General features: G+C 39.1%; 2 protein-coding genes across 4 annotated transcripts in view; both read right to left on the bottom strand.

Moving 5' to 3' along the window:
• Positions 1–415: 415 nt before the first annotated feature.
• On the bottom strand, positions 416–5,045 carry kctd13 (potassium channel tetramerization domain containing 13). Its single transcript, XM_056401644.1, has 7 exons — positions 4,598–5,045; positions 3,917–4,177; positions 3,597–3,766; positions 2,823–2,912; positions 2,520–2,572; positions 2,141–2,336; positions 416–1,894 (listed from the first exon to the last, which is right to left on the bottom strand). Exons 2-7 carry the CDS (start codon positions 4,152–4,154, stop codon positions 1,646–1,648), a joined length of 996 nt encoding a protein of 331 aa, XP_056257619.1. The 5' UTR covers positions 4,155–4,177; positions 4,598–5,045; the 3' UTR covers positions 416–1,645.
• A 1,137-nt stretch (positions 5,046–6,182) lies between these two features.
• sez6l2 (seizure related 6 homolog (mouse)-like 2) overlaps positions 6,183–19,727 on the bottom strand; it is a 16,013-nt gene continuing 2,468 nt past the window's right edge. For all 3 annotated transcript variants that reach the window (XM_056402276.1, XM_056402277.1, XM_056402278.1), the window contains exons 5-19: positions 16,671–16,804; positions 16,155–16,347; positions 15,229–15,414; positions 14,951–15,134; positions 14,134–14,297; positions 12,978–13,172; positions 11,240–11,378; positions 9,988–10,181; positions 9,634–9,828; positions 9,124–9,318; positions 8,829–9,020; positions 8,504–8,542; positions 8,005–8,122; positions 7,730–7,841; positions 6,183–7,526 (exon numbers count right to left, since the gene is read on the bottom strand). In XM_056402276.1, the coding sequence (XP_056258251.1) occupies positions 7,497–7,526; positions 7,730–7,841; positions 8,005–8,122; positions 8,504–8,542; positions 8,829–9,020; positions 9,124–9,318; positions 9,634–9,828; positions 9,988–10,181; positions 11,240–11,378; positions 12,978–13,172; positions 14,134–14,297; positions 14,951–15,134; positions 15,229–15,414; positions 16,155–16,347; positions 16,671–16,804 (2,270 nt within the window). In that variant the 3' untranslated portion in view covers positions 6,183–7,496. The remainder of the gene's footprint in view (positions 7,527–7,729; positions 7,842–8,004; positions 8,123–8,503; positions 8,543–8,828; positions 9,021–9,123; positions 9,319–9,633; positions 9,829–9,987; positions 10,182–11,239; positions 11,379–12,977; positions 13,173–14,133; positions 14,298–14,950; positions 15,135–15,228; positions 15,415–16,154; positions 16,348–16,670; positions 16,805–19,727) is intronic.

The following is a 19,727-nucleotide window of genomic DNA, read 5'->3' as shown; positions in this document are numbered from 1 at the left end:
CCTTTGTTGCCTTATCCTTTCTATTTGATATTTCCTTTCATAAGATTTGATTCTACTTTCCTTTTACACTGTTCTGGAAAAAAATTTGGAATGGAAAATTGTTGTGATTCAGTCTTTTTTTAAAAACAAAACACTGGACTATGTCTTTCAATGACATGTGGCATTGTGCAATGATAAATAGTTAAAATCTTGAATTAGGTTTTATTCCATATAACAGGCATAACACCTAAATAATTCATACCACTGTACTGAACATCTGTGGATATTACATTCCTATAATCATCAGTTTGAATGAATAATAAATAAATATCGTGTGGGTAACTTCCATTTGTTTTTCTGGAAAATGTATGTGTTTAAGTCCATTTCTTCATTATACTTGAGGAAAGAAGGGAAAAATAAGACCAAGAAGCTAAAGTTGAATTTTATAAGTAATTTATTCAGAACATTCCCATGACCACTATTGGACGGAAGTTATATTAGTGCATATTCCAAGGTGATTTTACAAAAGGGTCTGAGATACATATTGCTCTCATTCACTGTTTTTTTCAGTATTCAGAGTGACTAGGTTTACACAAGACACTGGTGACTATTAGAAAGAAAATACTTCTCTCCCTGAGGGAAATAAAAATACAACCCAATATTAATTTATTTTATCATCACTATATGGCCTATTACTTTGAACAAATTTCAGTGGTTTGGTGTAAGACATAAAGCATAAGTGAAAAATCATGGCTCAGAATGAAGTACAATATCAAAGACATGGTCTTTGTTCCTCTTGAAACATGGAACTGAAATGTAAGTTCACGATTTAGTCATTTACAGGAGTAAATTCAAAATCTGATGTGTGCTATAGATATCATTCCAAAAATTAAAACTCACTTGAGCACTAGTTAACACAAAGATTGCATACAATACAAAAGTTAAATACCAAACAATAAATTAAGTTCATAAATTAATTAATAAAAAACATCTTGAAGCAACAGCAGTAAAAATTTAAATAAAGAAAATTGAGCTGCTCAACAATCTCATTCATGGACAACCTTGCTAAAAATGGCTACTCAGTTTTATTCCAGTGTTAAGATATCTAAACTAAACTTCACCATCCTCTGTTCCTCACTGTCGGCCAGCATCTCAGTCCATCTTCGGAAAAGGCAACAGATGTTTAACAACCTGAATGAACTGACTGACACAGTGTTTCCTACAAGTCAAACACAGAAGAGGCTGCGAGTGCACATCATTAACACCTACATTGACAGTAGGCCATCTGCTCTAGGAATAAATTAGCCACCTTTGGGGTGGGAGTTGGGTTTTAGACCTATTCAGTAACTTGCAGGGGGTTCCTTAATATTTGCAAAGTAATATTTATGCCAGTTACATTTCCCAGGTAATTTTACATATTTCCTATTTAAATAATGTATACAGTTTGTTTTCTTGTAAACAGAAGCATTTTTCACCTCCAAACGACTCTTACTTCAGTTGCAACTCAGTCATCAACCTCTCTATTTCTGCAGTGATGCCTAATTAATGAAATAACTAACTACCAAGCTATTGCTATGATCAAGGACATCTCTTTCATTCTGCTAACATTCAACAAAAAAATAAACATACCTCAAGTAACTCTCCTATGCCCTATATTTTCACATTATTAGTCCTTGTAGACAGTTTGCTGACCGTGCCCTCTTTCATCATGCATTATATGCCTCCTCACGTGGATCCGTCTTACTCGTCTGTCTCCTCCCACAGCACCCTCTTCCTCTGACTGGCCAGCTCCCAGCGATGAACCTGAGCCTCTTGAATCTAAAAGGTGTAAGCCTCCTGGACCAGATCCTCGGCCATTCTCATAGATGAGAATATTGAGGGTTTCTTCAAAGATTCGAGCCTCGGGAAACTCAACCTAAAAAACACACAATGGTCAAGTTTGGTGGTGAATAGCTGACTTTTGACAGACTTTTTGATCTTTAGGTGGATTTAATTACCTATGGACAGAGCCAAGTTAGCTGTTTCCCTGTGTTTCCAGTCTTTGTGCTAAGCTAAGCTAACAAGCTGCTGTTGGAATCGATGCCAGAAAGCAGATACACACATTTCCCAAAAGATCAAACCACAGCTTTGAGACTTACTGTACCCATAACGGGATGCTTACTTTGGTCTGCTTCTTCTCTGTAGCATAGACAATAGAGGTGCAGCATACTTCAGCGATCTTGCGGCCTTCACCATAGAAAGACCAACAGCAGATCTCATCCCCGAGCACATCTTTGACAAACAGGACCCGGCCATTAAATCGTAGCACAAGTTTGTCAAAAAGTTCAATGTTCTTCAGCAGGTTATCATCAGAGTTGCTGGTCACAGGCAGAGACAAAGAGAAAATCTCAATCAGTTAAGAAGATTAATAAGAACTTTGCACTCAAAATTCAAGTCAAATGGACATGTGAAACACTGACATGTTGTTGTGGCAGAAGGTGACTTGTCATATTGTTTTTCCTACTCTGTGTAGGATGCATGCAGTCAACCGTAATTTTTACCTGGTATAAGAGTATTTGTTGTTTCCTCTGTTGTTCTGCAATTTTACTACCGGCTGTAGAGACAAGGAACAGGAATAAATCAGGGTAATTCTCTAGTCTACAAGTGAAGAATTATCTCACACTGCAGCGGCAGGTTTCATGGCTCCCAATTATAAATCTCTTCAAATCATCTTGTTCTTTTTCAATTCTGTACAGACAGACAGACATTTGCTACACAGGACTAGACAATTAGGATTTGACAGCTGCTAACCTAATATACACCTCTGTCAGTGATCCAATGGATTTAGATGAAATGTTATTCACCTTTCTACAAGTAGCAATCATCTTCTGTTCTTCTTTGGCTGAGGTGATCATGGGGATGCGGCACACACTTTCAAAAACATCCTTTTGTTTCTGAAGGTTAAAAAAGAACAAACATTGAAATACATAAGCAATTAACACACTTTCCTAAATTATCAACTGATCAATTAACTGGATAAAAAATTCAGTAAATAATTTTGTCTATTTAAGATACCAGATTCTTTGTGAGTAAATTCCTTGTTTAGTCTGAGCACTAACTAAAACCTGCAAGTATTATATTATTATATTTTAGCATTATAAGATTAGGAGAGATGCAAAGCTCTTTGTGAAGTCATAAATGATTAAGATTAAGACAACAATTAATTAATGAATAACATTTGATTGATTAATCAACATAATATTTTGACATTGAAACATTGATAAATAAGCCAGAAAGAGATGGTGATGGTGACAATTTCACACAAAGACAATCAAGAACATTTTATCACTGCATCTGATTACACTACATGGACTTTAAAAACACCTTTGGTGCTTCAGTACAAATGGACTTATTGGGAGAAGGGAGGAGGAGGAGGTGGAGGAGGAAGAGAAAGCGGATGAGCTGGATGGTGATTTTAATGTGGAAGGGGCAAAGGGAGGGGGAAATCTTAAAATACTAGTTCATTGTACTAATATTATGTAGTTTGAAAATGTTTGTAGATGCTCTTAACAAAAAGCAATAAAAGTTGTTATGAAAAAACAAACAAAAAACTCTATATGTATATATTATCTATTTACCTGCATGGCACTGAGGCAATGCTGGACCAGTCCCTGGACCCTATAGTACTGGGCCTCTTTCAAAACCTCATCCAGCTCTCTGTGTTCCTCTGGAAGTGGTACCGAACCATCTCGCAGGAAGTTCAAAACCAGCCCAAAATGTCGACCACACCTATCCAACACGACCCAGCCTGGGACAGCAGGAAAGAAATATTACCATACATAAGAAACCATACTCTGCACTTAGTGGCAGTGACGAGTTCAAATGCTGATGTCAGTGGCACAACTCTAAAGACATTTAAGAGTAACAATGTGGATCCAGTAAAAAGGTTTGTGCTCACCTTCTGAGTCTATGGTAACCTCTGTTCCTCCGTTGCATATGCTCCGCAGCAGACTGTCTTCTTTGCTTAATGTCTGGACAGTTGTATAATGCAGTGAGCCACCCACATTTAACTTGACATACTTGCTCCCCAGCAGACCCTGATTTCTGTGCTCATCTGTGCTGTGGCAGGCGGAGTGGGAAACAGCAGACTGGGCAGAGTCGGCAGCATGACTGCCAACTGAAGCCTCAGCAGACATGGAGCTGAAGAGTCACTTCCCGACTGTAATACAGAGGAACATGGTGGCTTGTTTATGGTGCAGATTTGGGCTAGAACGAGGATGGCTCCTTTATTACTGTCTATATCTGCTGTCTCTTGTCAGTTAATATAGACAATATATTGATACTGACAGCTGTTTAGGTAAACTGTGTATAATGCCTTAACCTCTAAGGCAGGCTTTGTTCTCCTTACGTGTTAAAAGTGCGTCCGTTCAGTACCAAGCATTTTTCCACACTTCATCACAGCGAAATACAGGAAGCATTTGACTCACAGTAGCCCACATACTTTAATGTGACACAATAAATCATCCTACATTAGCAGTTTACACGCTGACTGTCTGGTCAACTAGCTATCTAGTTGTTGTGATAATAGGCTAAAAAAAATCTAGTAATATTAAGTTAGCTTAGACCAAACTGTACTCACCACACTGAACATCCAAGGGAGCTACAAGGCTGGACGTAGCTAGGCTAAGATAGCTAAATGTGTAAGCGTCAATAAGCCAGCACTCGTTAATAACCCGCCAGCCAATACGAACAACCCAAAGCACACAAACAACTTTACTACGCAGTCAACATTTGACAGCTCATTTTAATCGCAGCCAGCCCAGCTAAATCAAAGTGGCTAACAACAGCTAGCCTGTTTTGCTACGCTTACAGCTAGCAACGCTCCTTTGTTTCGTATCGCTTCTTGGACTAAGAATCAGAAATTATCCGTCAAAAAACGCAAAGTGCTAAATTAAGGAAGACCGATTCCATTGTTGGATTCAAAGATTATTAACTGATGCTAATGTGAGTTGCTAAATGGGTCAATCGGAAACGAAACTACTGTATCTTCATCCGCTGCTTTCTTCTTCTACTTTCAACACGATGTTGAACGGCAACTCGTGACATGAAAATCTGCCCCCTTTCGATGTGAAATAGTGTGTCACCAATACACGCCTCGCATGCTGTAGGCGACTACGTTAAACACTACACTAGTATGTGTTTGTGGACATTGACACCAAATAAACCTTGAGTTTATGAAGCTCGAACTGAATAGCAATCTCATACAGGGCCATGGGGCAGGCTTTTGGATGGCAAAACTACATTACAACTCCACATTCTCATAACGGCAGGAGACAAAATACTAAAAACACGTCGAGCCTGTTTTGTTGCTTTATTATGAAATGTAATACCGGAAGTGTGATGATGGTATTATTTCTGACTTGACAGTAGCTGATAAAATGACATGTTTACAATCTGTGAATTCAGGGTGTTCACTTCCCTCCAGTGTTCCACATAAGGAACTGCAACACTAAAATTAAAATTGTGGCTAACGAAAAGGAATATCAGTAGAATCGTTTTTTAATTTTGATATTTACAACTCATAGTGTGGTTTTTGCGAATAACAACGGCAACATTTTAACAACCGTTTGCTGATGTGGAGACAAGCAACGTTCATACTAGTTTTCAAGGGAGACGACTGTTGTGCTGACTGCGGCCGAGTGCCTTTCGAATCGTGTGTTTATTGCCCTCTAGTGGCCAAGGCGAGTAACTGCAATATCAAAATAGTCAAGACAGCGTCAATGGAGACATGAGAGCATGTTTACACTTCCGGTTAATGTTTTCAAAGTAATGTAAGTAACCTATACTCTGTTGATAGCATGCTAACACGGTGAATACTATCAAAACAAAGAAACCTAACTAAAACAATCAAAAACGAACGAAGAGAAATTATCATTACTAAGACTCATGACGCATAGAAACATCCACTTCTATGCATAGAAACATTCACTTTTTTTGTAAAATACTGTAAAATACATATTGTGCCCCCACTATGTATTTTGTATTTCCTGTTCCCCTCCCCTGTTAGCCATGAAGAAAACAACAAGTTCAAAATTACCAATAAGCATTACTCCCCGATTGTGATATTCTTTCCATTGGATGAGTTATATGTGTATATTTCGTGTGCATGAATATAGATATAACCTTGTTATTGAAGAAATAAAAGCTCTTTCCAGTCTCACAAGTTCTACACCATTCAACAGACTTTATTTCCAGTTCAGCAAATAATTTACTGCCTTCAAAAGAGTGTATTCATATATGAAGCAAAGAAATGCTACTGATGATAAGAGAAGAATTAAGTCTACAAAGCAACAGTCTCCAAGATCCTTCATTTGGCACAGTGAATGAGACTACATTCACCGTTCAAACAATCATTTGTAAATAAATACATAATGCATCACAGCAAGCAGCCAAGTTTGCAATTTGTCATCAACATAGTGCATACAACATCAAATCTGATAACAATGATAACTGTCAATAACTATAATGATAATGGCAAGATTGAGCAGAAGCAATATAATATACAATCAGTGCATGCTCTAAGCATAATGACATTCATGTCCTCACCTTTTCTTATATGTCATGTGACACTGGGTGACGATGCACTCCAGAAACAGCAAAGAATAAAAATAAACACTGCCTTTGTAAACACTATTGCAACAACAGATGAAACACTTAGGGACATTAAATTATTTAACATTATATTTTGGCACTGAATTTTCATTATATATATAATGAAAATATATAACCTCCCACCACCATGTATAAGTGTATATATGAGGCTCATATATATATATATGTATACATATATATAATTAAGTATATATATCAACCTCAATCAATATTAAGTCAAATATTTACATTCAATTTGTGTGTGTGTGTGTTACACAGAGAGAGAAAGACAAAGTGAGGAAGAGAAAATGAGTGCTGATGTCAAACTTTTCTCATGATAAAAATTAAGGTGTTCTTCCCCTTTGCTGTAACACTTTGTAAAATGTAACATGAGCCAAAAAACAAAATAAAAACATTCAGCTTGAATTGTATGCCCATGAATGTAACTTCTGATTGTTACAAATAAAGTATTGTCAAGTTCTCTAATGTTTTGGCCTAATAATGATTAACTAAATAACTAAATAGATAAATAAATAAATAATTTTCCCTCCACCCTTTCCCCATCTCTTGTTCTTATTCTTCCCACACTGTTATTTTTTTTCTTTGTTGTCAATTTCTTACCCTTCATAAGGCACCAGTCCTAATGATACAGAAAGTTGGATCATGAAGTAGGACCCACGTTTGGCAAACCACCACATCAGTGCAACAAATCAAAGTAAAGCACTTCCAAAATGGATAAACCAGAGATACTGTGATGGTAAAACAGAAAGATAATTAAAAAATTAATGATAAAGGGGAGCGAGGCCTTATAATCTAGTAAGGAATTTTTCTTCCAAAAGAATTTAATCTTTGTGTGGTTTTTAATTCTCACCGAGTCATTTTCTCCTTTAAATGGATACTTCATACTCCCGTGTATCCTGTGGTCAAAGTAAGAAATCAGTCAATAAAATATCAGTTCAGACTCTGATATGACAAAATGTTTCTAAGGAAAAGACAAAATTTTAATGTTCGAAATGGTTAAATTGTCTGTACAAAAAAAAAGTATAAAATAGTCTAATGTCTCAATTAAAACAAATAAAGTAGAAGTAACAAATGTTTAAAGAATCAGTCTTTTACTTACCCCTGCCTCATACAGAGGGTTGTTGAAATCAGACTCGACTGTAATGGGACTGTAGGAGTGTGTGTGAGAAAGAGACTTCCAGAAGAGCGGCTTCCATTCTAGTCTGCATATGCTGTGGACGAGAAAATAAAATGACATGTAACCTTGTGAATAAAGGCTATGGAAAAAGGAATAAAGGCTAAGCTGTGTTGCTATACCACAGATATGGATGAGTGAAAATTTTGGTGTGAACTCATCAAGAGTTAAATGTCACTTTGTTTAACCAGGGGACTTACTTTGTATAGTACATGTAAATTCCTCCAATCAGGAGAATGACCAGGATTATTGGCAGAATTATTGCCAAAGCAATGTTCTCACTCAGGATCTGATGGGACGGCTCGAATGACTGGGACACTGTGGAATAATCAAACAATAATCAGGAAAAGATACCCTACCTTTGCTACCAAACATAATTTTGTCTGTTCACAATGGACTTGATTTGGTTATGAGTCTAAAATGATGAAGTGCTAAATCTGGAGAAACACTAGGTTTTAATATTCTATTTCCTGAATTTAAATTGCCTGGTGCTATTATTGCACTGATAATAATAAGTATTCCAGTGTACAAAAATAACAGAAATATTCAATCACGGTGTTGTTCTTAATATCACCACTAGATGGTGCCAAAGTCAGGAATTCAAATCCTTGATGTAATGGCTTTTTAGTGCTATGTGTTAAAAACAACCCTTATACACCGTTATACACATCACAGACAGGAGACGAGAAAAACAATCACCTTCTATTTTGTGATCATCCAAGAGCTCCTCATATGCCACTGTGTGAAATGAAGGTAGGAGAGAGAGAAATCAAATAAATGATTATAAATCACACCTGGAAGTCTTGAATGCATCGTCAGGATCTCACCATATTTTTATGTTGATCTATCTTGTATTACTAAAATGATGGCAGAGAAGACTACAATACTTTGATAACCAAGAAACACGGAAATAAAACATTTTTTAAAGGCAGCTAATCTCAAAAAGTTAACCTCATTTAATTCAAACCCGGACCTGTAGGTCTAGGGCAGCATACAAAACATGTTCTGACAACGTAACTGTTACCTTTGCAAAAGGGCGGTGGGCTGTTCCACTGAGAGGGATGGCCGGGAACACAGCTGATAATGACCTCACCAATAAGTTCATAGCCTTCGTAACAGAAGAAACGCAGAGTCTCTCCTGCCTGGTAGCTGTGCTTGTACAAGGTTTGGTAACCATTGTCAGGGACTCCGGGGTTTGGACATGGGTCATATTTTACTGGTCAGAGGAGAGAAAAACACACGGAGGACAGTCGCGTATTTGCAGTTAATGTCTAAACGTGCTGCGATAAGCATCATAAACAGACAGAAAAGCTACTTACAGACACACTTTGGGCTGCGGTCACTCCATTTCGGGGTGCCAGTGTCCCGTCCATGGCAGGAGATTTGGCTGGGACCTTCCAGTTGGTAACCCTGGTTACAAGAGAAACGGACGACTGTCCCAACTGCAAAACCTGCTTCAGGGCGCACAGAGCGTGCTCCGTTTACCACCTCTCCTGGATCAGGACACTGCTGGACTGTGGGGGACAAAGTAGGACACACATGACAGCATCAAAATTGATCCTGTAAGTGGGTTTTTATCAAAGGAAAAGTTTGACATTTGGGAAATGCTTATTTGCTTTCTTGCTGTTAGATGAAGAGATTGATACTGCTCTCATGTCTGTATGGTAAATATGTAGTTTGAGCGAGAAGCCGGTTATCATAGGAGGATTTTGTTACCTTTAGACAGAGCCACGCTAGCTGTTTCCCCCTGTTTACAGTGTTTATGCTAAGCTAAGCTAACCAGCTGCTGGCACCATATCTACCACACACAGATCAGCTGCTGGTCTCACCTTTGACACAAGTAGGTGGACTGCTGCTCCAGGACAGGTCCCACTGGCAGGTGATGATGTCAGAGCCGCTGATGTCATATCCTGGTTGGCACTGATAGGTCAGCACGCTGCCTCTCACAGGGGAGGAGTGGGACGAGCTGATCCAGCCGAACTCAATTTGAGAGAGGGTAGGGCAGGTGTCATTTGGCTCAACCTCTGCACAACACGGAGAGAAAGAAAGGAAGTCAAAGAAGGTTTTTCATGATCTTGTCTTCAATAGTGGCAGACCTCCTTTGTCCTTTTGAGTTGACACAGATTTTTACACAGGCCTACTGTGCCACTGAGCCATAAAATGAGTTAATTGAGTATACTTACCACGATAATGAATGAGGAATCCCTGACTTAGGATAAAACTGGAATCATCTGGATCACTCTGAAACTGAATGGTGACCTCTGACCCTGACACAACCTGGAAACGCTCTCTGGACCCCAGGTATTGCCCGATCACATGAGACATGAGATCACGTCCATCAAAAACGGTCAACACATCAGTGTGGCGGATATTTAAGCTTTAATATGGAAAGACAAGAATAGGAAAAAAAAGGAAAAGCAGAGAAATGAGGTTACACTTCCGAGGGATTCTGTTTTTTGAGATGAGCAGTCCACCCACCTAATGCTTTTTATTTGTCAGTGCACAGGACTCAGAGGAAAGGCAAGAGAGGCAGAAGATTATATAAAGCTGCAACATGATAGTATCTTTCTTATTCTCTCATTTTCTTTTTTAATTTTAAGGCAATGTGATATAATTTACATGTTTAAGAAATATGTTCAGTGTAACATATGTACATATCTGTAAATACGCATCTCTCACAATGTAAACTTGCATTGAGATGTTCATTGTAAATTGCGTATCTGTGGTAAAGATACACAAGATGAAGTTGAAATCAAATAAGCGGTGACCCTATTTCCCTAAAGAGAAAATGATATTTTAAACACTTTCACTGAACAACATTTCAGTGTTTCAGTGTCATCAGAAGCATTTCTACCATCTTTTGTTTTCTTCACTTCAGTTTCATGTGCAATATGTCATCATTTGGCAGTATGATGAGATACTTCTACACATTAAACAACAACCAGCGAATCTTTTAGCGATTTCTTTTCGGACTTCTGATGCCATGACAAATAATCCAAAACGTAGTCTTGAAACATACAGTATAGCCCTAATGATACAAATCAGTTAATATTGTCAAACTAGATGTAGCCTGAAAAAACAAAACACTGAAAGGCACAAGGTTGCATCACTGGATGTGTTGGTATGAAGGTCATACATGTATGTATAATATATAATAATAATAATTATATACATAATATGTATATATAACCATCCTCCTACAGGTACAGCACCTGGGCTCAGTGAGATTTGATCTCAGCAAATTAGAAAATGAGACGCAACATCTTTGATGTAAAGGGATTATGTTACTGTACCTGTAGAGGTGTGTTGTTGCTCATTTCTTTATGACATGAGTAAGACAACATGCAGTTCTTCCATTTGCTGACACACATCCACAAAAAAAGACATGTTGTTGATGTTATTTAGTTGCCAATAACTTAAAATGGCCATACTCACATCTGGACATCCAGTTCAATGCGTTTCTCCTCATTACCATGGATCTGCCATACACAGTCTAGCCCCTTGGAGTAGCTCTGCGGCCAATCAGGAGAGAGGATGGTACCCATGGGCTCGGTCAACTCCCCGCCACACAGAGCTTAAAGGGCGTGGATTGGGAGACACAGGGAATAATGATCAGAAATTGGAAAAAGAAAAAAAAAAAACTGGAGAAGAAACTGATTATTACTGGACAGAGAGACACTCCTCCTTGGCCTTATTAGAAACAGCAGTTCACTTATTTGTAGCCTCTTGGCAGATTAATTAATGAATGTGACAAACGATCACTTTAACACTTTTACCTCATTACTTGACAACAAACACGCCTCAACCTGTGACCCGACCACATATACAATACAAACAGCTAGGAGAAGCGTGTCACTAGGGAGACGACAGCTCCGGGTGCAAACTGCAGTGATGGGAGCCAAACGCAGCGCTTCTGTTTGAATGCAAAGCCACAGTTTTGCCGGTGAGAACACATTTATCTCGATCGTGTTTCGAGGATACCGCTGGTGCCAGGACTCGCTACTTGCCTCCTATTAAAACGGAGGCATGAAACTGTGAAGCCACACAGACACGTTATCAGCCTTGTTTGTGGAGTGAATCCAGGATTGTTCACAGAAAAATGTGATGGAAAAGAGCATGAGGACAGCTACATCCTACACGCTCTACTATGGGAACATTTCAACCATAACATTTATCAAATATATTTCAGTGAGAGGATGATTTGAGGAGGATGAGACCACCAGGATTAAACACTGGCTTATGTATGATATATAAAATATTACCAATCACAGATTCAAGCTTTTGATTCCTTAGTCTGTAAGCAGTTAAACAGTTTCCTCTCCGAGAGACAAAGCCCTCCTCCATATAGACCTTGTTGAGCCTTGGATCTCCTCTCCATGCAGATATTTCAAGTTAATGACATCCACCTCCCTATACATCACTGTGTATGAGCCACTCGTATTTTTCTGCAAGCAAAAATACCACACAGCATATGGCTTTCAGAATATCTTTCTGTCATTTTAGTGCTGAGCGAAACTATAACACCTGTGTTTTCAGCCAGTCCCTGACCCAGTGCAGAGTGTCTGCCAAATTTATATCAGCCACAGTCTCACCACTACTCTCAGTTTTCACAGCATGCCAGCAGATCAGCAGATGACACAGACAGCATGGCTGTAGTCTCCATGCTAGAGTGTTTTGATGCTTCAGCCACCCAACTCAACGCAATTCAATTTGAATATTAATGAAGCAAATGACTTTTGTCCACTCCACTTGTTTTGGAAATATGGATTAGTAGGAGACTGAAGTAAAATCAAGAAAATGAAGGGGAGTCGTGTAGCGTAGTGGTCTAAGCAGGCGCCCCATGTGTAGAGGCTACAGTCCTCGCTGCAGTTGGCCCCGGTTCGAATCCCGCATCGGACTGCCTTTCGCTGCATGTCATTCCCCCTCTCTACCTCCCTGTTTCCTGTCTCTCTCCACTATACTATCAAATAAAGGCATAAAAAGCCCCAAAAAATATACTTAAAAAAAATCAAGAAAATGAAGCCCAAAGAAACAGCAGGAATGCGTAGTCTGACTAGAAAAAATAAAAAAAACTATTAAATTTCATAAACGGCTGGCATATGGGTCGACATATTACTGGATTGACTTAAATAAAAAAAAAAAAATACAACCAAAGCTCAGTCTTGAAACTTACCTCTGCACACAGGTTCGCTGTCATTCCAGTGGGGATTGCTGGGGTCGACACACTCAATCGTCCCCGAGCCTTGTTCCATGACGAAGCCTGGAGAGCATGTGAAGGTGACAGTGGTGCCCAGCTGATATGTGATGTCGCTGCTACTGAAATTTCCATGGGGCATGTAGGGCTCCCAGCAGTGTTCATCATCGAAAGCTAAAAAAAAAGAAAGAAAAAAGACTTAGGGAAAAGAAATTAGGCATAGTGTGTACCTGCATATGCTGCAGTGTGTGTGTGTGTGTGTGCGTGTGTGTCATCATGGCAACATGTGATCCATGAGACACCTACTGTAGTAGGAACTACCACAGAGGAGGTCTGTGAACACATTTTGTCACTGTGATAGCATCACAACTGAGCAAGATGGAGTCACAAAACTTTACAGGTTTGTAGTTGAGATCACAATGAAGGTCACGTTTGAATATGAGAACTGAGAATTCATGTATTAATGTAGCAGTGACTACTGAGTACTGATGGGTCGGCACGTCAACATGTTGACAGGCGTTCCGGCTGGTGTGATCCCATAGCAAGACCATCTCCAGTTTTTGTATTCTAATAGTTGTTCTCCTGCCTGACAAAATCAAGTGACCATACCCATTTAATTGAGGAGGGAGCAGTGCAGCTTTTCATTTGGCATGACCCAGAAATCTTAAAACTCTCTTGCCTAGAAAAAGCCAAGGTGTAAGGTGCTAAAAGCTTAAGCAGTGAGCATGTCCAAAGCCTAAAATAAATCCCACCCCAGTGTGGGCAGACTGTAAGCACTTACGTGGTTCATTATGGCCATCTTAAACACAACAACACACTAATGGGAAGAAGGACTTGGTTTTCTAGAGGGCTTTAGTCTATTGAACTGCATTCCCACTAAAGATGCAATATCTTATCAATTATCCTACTTATCTAACTAAATTATCTCTAACTCTCCTCAGAGGCTGGTGGCTTCTGGTAATTCTATAATGAATAATATCCGTGTTGTTTTCGAGCAAAATGCCATCTCAGGTTTTGATTATGATACAATAATGAGGTTAGACGGGTGTATAGCTCTGCTATTGCCTTTGTGTTTTGCTCAATGTGGAAAAGACCAAAAGTACACATGCTGGGTATGTGAAGTCTCTGTGCTCACCCTCGTATCGCAGTGCCAGAAGCAGAGGGATGGAGGAAGAATCGGCTGTGAGCTCCAGGTACAGTGTGGAGCTCTCACTGAGCAACCCACGTTCTGGGACATCATCCAAGTCTGAGTCGAAGAGCGGTGGAGAGAGGGAACTGTTTCCACTGCGCACAATTAACCTGAGAGAAACAAACCACAAAGACACCTGCTGATAAGTTCGAGACAAGAGGGAGGTGCTATGATCAGTGTCTCAATGAGAAATGCATGAATGTGTATCGACAGCAGGTTGAAGGTATATCAACATCCACAAATCTGGTGTTACATGTAGAATAAAACAATTTTGCTTTGTTCTAAGATACTGGATCTATTTTCTTGTACATTTGTGAAGTCAAGAATATGAATTCAAAGTTTTGGTTAAGTTAGAAATGAACCGCCAGGGTCTATTTTCCATTTTCAGATAAACAGTTGCATAATTTGCGATAATAGAAAATGACTTATAATGTGTGCCAATCATTAAAAGAGGATGGTGGGCAAGTGGGTGTAAGAAATAAAAAATGAGTGAGAGTCTATTTAGCCAAGTGTGGAGGGTTCGGGCAGTTTTATGGATTAATATGCTGAACATAAGAACATTAAGTGAAGGGAGGAAATAAAAGTTTGTGGAAAGATGCAAAAACTAAAGATATAAACTTTAATTTGCTACAACAAAAAGACACTTGCAGTAATTCTGATTTGATATGTCCATTCTATGAGGTTTTTTTTTTTATTTAATGGGTGAAACCCCAGTCAGAAAACAGATTCTGTGAAACACAAACTAATGGAAACACAAACTTACTTATCATCATCTTCATCCAGTGCAATCCTCTCAAAGTGTAGGTGGAGCCTGTGTCCTTCTTTGGCTTCTATTAACCAGTGGCAGCTCAGGTTATTTCCATTACTGTGGTTGCTGACAGATGGCGGGGGTGGAGACAGTATCCGGCCCACTGTTGCGTTACGAATCCACCCTCCGCAAGAAACAGCTAAGAAAAGATAAAAAAAAAAAGACATCCCACATATTATTCTACAAAATCCAAAATTGTGACGTTTCATTCAAACCTGAGTCAGTTTACTGACCGACACATTGAGGTTCAGGAGTGCTCCAGTGTGGCTGTGTCGTGTTGACACATGTAGCCACCTCATGGCCTCGGACCTGGAAACCCGGGTCACAGTGGAAGTGTGCTTGACCTCTGGGATGGATGTCTGTCACTGTCACTCCACCGCCCTCAGGAGACAGAGGGAATGGGCAGGACAGGAGAAAGGCTGTTGATGTTGACGAGACAGGAAGGAAATCGGATTTATTTTGTAAAATGGAAGATTAACAGCTGCGATAAAAATTGAAAAAGGATCTTTTCTCTCGTATTTCCATTGTTTTTCTGCTACTGGTGAATTACTGCTTTGTGCATCATTCTCTCTGTCGCTGTCAAAACTCACAGTCACAATTTTCATGTGTCACTATCAACTCTCCTTCCTATTTCTCTGAACTGATCAGTCGGATGTTGATCTTTAAATATTTAGATCTTTGTGATGCTGTCATTTTGGCTTTCCTTCCGCCTCTCCCATCTCCACCATGGTCGACAGATTGTCCCAGGTGAGTCGCCCAAGCCCAGATCTTTCTCTGTAGCTTACTGATAAATGTTATTCATCACTTATCTGATTCTCCTTATTGAATTGAATCCACAGTGTAAAACTCATTGTTTTGCTAAGCTGAACGAAGGAGGACCCAGAGAATACAGAGAAGAATGTGACGTCTAAAAATCATCCTCAATTAAAACACAAAGCGCAACGTCTCTGTTCAGAAACTTTCAAAATTCAAGTGAGAGAAACATCTACCATGCTTCTATGCTAAGGGGAAACATAATTCAGTAAAATTACTTTACTGTTAACAAACAATTAAAGATAATAAATAAATGAATAATAAAAAAAGATGAAGTAAATCTGGTGCAGTCTTTGGTTAGAAAGAAAACCTGTATAAAGTCATTCCAGAGGCCTGCTGCTTTTACCTTGATAGTGGAGGCTGAACATGCCGTGGTTGGTCTGTCGGAGACTGCGATAGTGAATGTACACCTGATTGGTTGTGCTGCGAATCACCTGACCCTCTCTCATCAGGGTCTCGTTGGCTAACAGCTCTGGTCCCGTACCTCCATACCCCATGATCATCAGAGATTCTTCCTTAGACAGATTCACTTTTCTCACCTAGAGGGCAAAGGAGGAAATAATGACATGCAACCTGTTCAGGGGGCTGCCTTCGACAACTAGCCAGACATTTCAGCATCACTGATGTACAGCCTTATCTAACATGACAAACTGTGTTGCAGTTTTTCTATGCAAATATTGCAGCTTTAAGAAACGAATAAAGATTGTGTTCTGTGTGAAACTTAATTTAATGCGTCTAATTTGATCATTTGTTTTGTGTCTATATTCCTGTCAGTAATTATCAAAGTGCAGAAACCTAAACAATCAGTTCAAAGGCAATATTAAATATGTTTATAGATTCACAGGAGGATATTGCACATTACCTGAATTTCCACACCATAACCTGCATACACAGTAATGCTGTAGGTGCATTCCAGAGGAGAAAAAGATGATGATGATGAAGGATCTGGCGACTCGACGACATCCTCCATTGCTAACAAAGTTGCATTGCACTGTACTGTGAAGAGAGGGAAAGGCAGGAGAAGACAAACTGAAACTGTGTCGAGAGATACGTCTAATCTTTTTAAATTCACTTCAAACTGTAGGTCTTTTTTTTATAGCAACACGACTCACATTGATTTAGTTAAAGGACTTCAAAGGCTTCTTGGCAGTTTCTGAGTGATGACAGATGACAGATTTCTTTTTTTCCCAACTGATACTTTCACAGTCCGATGAAGGAGTTCTATGAGTCAAGGTACACCATGCAAAGACTGGTCACAATGCCTGTGCGGAGAGTTTGCATGGAGATGGGAATGCATCTGGTATTTTTTGGATGACGATTAGTGCAATCAGGTGCAGCTGAACACATTTAGTGGTGTGAAGATGACAGAGAAGTCACAGTGTCTTAAGATCTTCTATCGAACTGTGTGAACTATGTCTTCAGTGAGCGTCTAGATGCCTCCTACACTCACGCTGCTCTACACCTCATATACTGAGATGTTAAGAATAATTCCCAATTATCAGCGAAGATTTTAAAGGAGGCAGGAGCCCACAGGTGTGTCTGGTTATCTGACAAACCTGGCGCTGGGTGCTCACGATTTATTAAACGTTCTGCATTAATTAAGGCATGTGTGCTCGTGCTAGAATAAAATGATTACACGGGAAGCTTGTTTTAAATCAAAGGGTGCAGACGGGCCACACATACATCTCTTACTACTGTCAGATGTAGGGCAATGCTGTAGTGATTTAGTCAACTGAAAGGGAACGTTCATCCTTCATCCATTCAAGCAACTGTGGCTGGTGGCTAAAGACGAGAATTATAACCACATAGGTCAGATGCTGCTCGCCTGCCATTCCTGCTATAATCAAATGCACTGGACTGCATCTCATATAAATACATTTACTGGTTGAGGAATGTATAAAACAGATAATAAGATATATACATTAGAGGATTTTCTTATGACTTTGGACTTTGGTCTACAGTAAAGGACAAAAAAAAGCACAAAACACAAGATCGTCCTTTGCTGTTGAACTCTTACAAGCAGGTCAGTGGTGAAAGATGCAAATCATGGTGATCCTTGACACCAAAATAGCTGGATAGCCAGTGACACACCCCTTACTGTGCAAATAATCAAAAATGATATTACTGAGCTCCAGGAGTATCTCATCTCCGAGAGAAAAGTAAGGACATTTATGGTAAGTCTACCATATGTGTACAAACATGTACATAAAGTCACTGTGTGGATATGAAATTCATGTTGTCCTGCTCTGAACTTTTTAGTTTTATGAAAACTGTACTATCACTTCCTTTCCTGTAGTTTGAGTTGGTGCTTGAATGGCAATAAAGGGGGTGTAAGAACTTTTCTGTACGGAAAAATAGAAACTGGTTTATTGGCCATTTTGATACATTTGCTTTAAATGAGTTGATTGGACCACACCTGCCTTAGAATGGCCCTACCTGCTGTCTCCATACTCCATACAACATTACTGTTGTGTAATAGTGACAAAGAAGCCATTTGAAGCCCATCGAAGAAAACTAAAACTATTGGCAGATGCTATGTCCCCTAAACGCCTCAAATGCAGACTATTTGTAGACCCTCCAATTTACAGATTTTTCCCAAATGCCTCCTATGCAGGCAATGGGCAGACACTAGCCCAACATCTTCAGCTTAAATCAGTAACAGTTGTCAAGACACCATCTATGCATGCTAGCATGGCATTCCTGATCTCTGATGAACATTATAACTAAGAGGAAAAGACCCTCTGTTTTCTCGCAATATTGGGTTGATTATCTCATTAGCTTAAGATAACATGGCTTGTTTTCTTGAGATAATGAGATAAATTAACCAGTTATCACGAGAAAATGAGCTTTGCTATCTCAAGATAACGAAATAATTAACTTGTGATCTCAAGATTAAAATTTTTTAATTACAGAAATTTTGGGCTTCCGTAAAAGCTCACTAATAACAGACTAGATGTTGTTAATGTAATACTCTGTAGAAAAACTGAAGTGGAAGGGACTATTTCTTTGCACACATTTTCTTGGCACATAACTCCCCTAAAACAGCAATGTGTTATTTTTAAAGCTTGGTTTTTGTATGGCATGAACAAATGAAATTTTACATGCTAATTTGTAAGTTTGAGACGTGCTGGGAGGCAGACATTGTTAGCTTTTGGACAGAGCAAATAGTTTCATCACGTTCCTCGTCTTTAAGGTCCACCTGGCCCACCCCCCACACCCCCTCGCTCAATCACATTTCCTTAATTCTGATTTGTAGCTGTCGCTGTACATCTCTCATCCACCTTCAGTGAGAGCTTCAGTGAGAAAGGAAATCCTTTAATGTTGCCTCACTTAAGTGCATTTCTGACAATCAGTCATACAGGATGCTATTGTGCTCTTCACCACCCCCTATTAGTATTCTGGTCATGATGGCATTGTTGACTGACTCACACTGATTTGTCAAATTATACTTATCTTCTTACAATATTAGGACAATAACACTAGTGATATTAGTACTTAGAGGCTCCACTTGTTGCTCTTTATGCAGTTAATAAGTTGTTTTCATGTTCACTGATTATTTTTTATTTATCTGTTGCAATAATAACTAAAGGACAAAGAGTATATTTAGATTTTTGATTGTCATGACTATTCTGGATACAGAACTTTTCATGTGACAATGTCATTCAAGAGAACAATAACAGTGAATGTGTCACATGACAGTAGATATACATCATCTACAAAATTCTTCCAGATATTAACCTAAGCCCCTTTTGTATTATGTTCCATCTCACTGGTTTCAAAGTCTAAGAACCTTTTTAGAAGTCACCTGCTTCTTTTTATTGCCATAAATCTTGTCCTTTTTGACTGATATAGATTTTATTGAAGGTGATAAATAAGGGATAATGATTTCTATCATCATCATCATCATCATCATCATCAT

The sequence above is a fragment of the Seriola aureovittata genome, chromosome 17 (assembly GCF_021018895.1).
Source record: "Seriola aureovittata isolate HTS-2021-v1 ecotype China chromosome 17, ASM2101889v1, whole genome shotgun sequence".
Taxonomy (NCBI): Eukaryota; Metazoa; Chordata; class Actinopteri; order Carangiformes; family Carangidae; genus Seriola; species Seriola aureovittata.
Note: the sequence above shows the minus strand (reverse complement) of the source record. Positions and strands in the feature narration are given on the sequence as shown.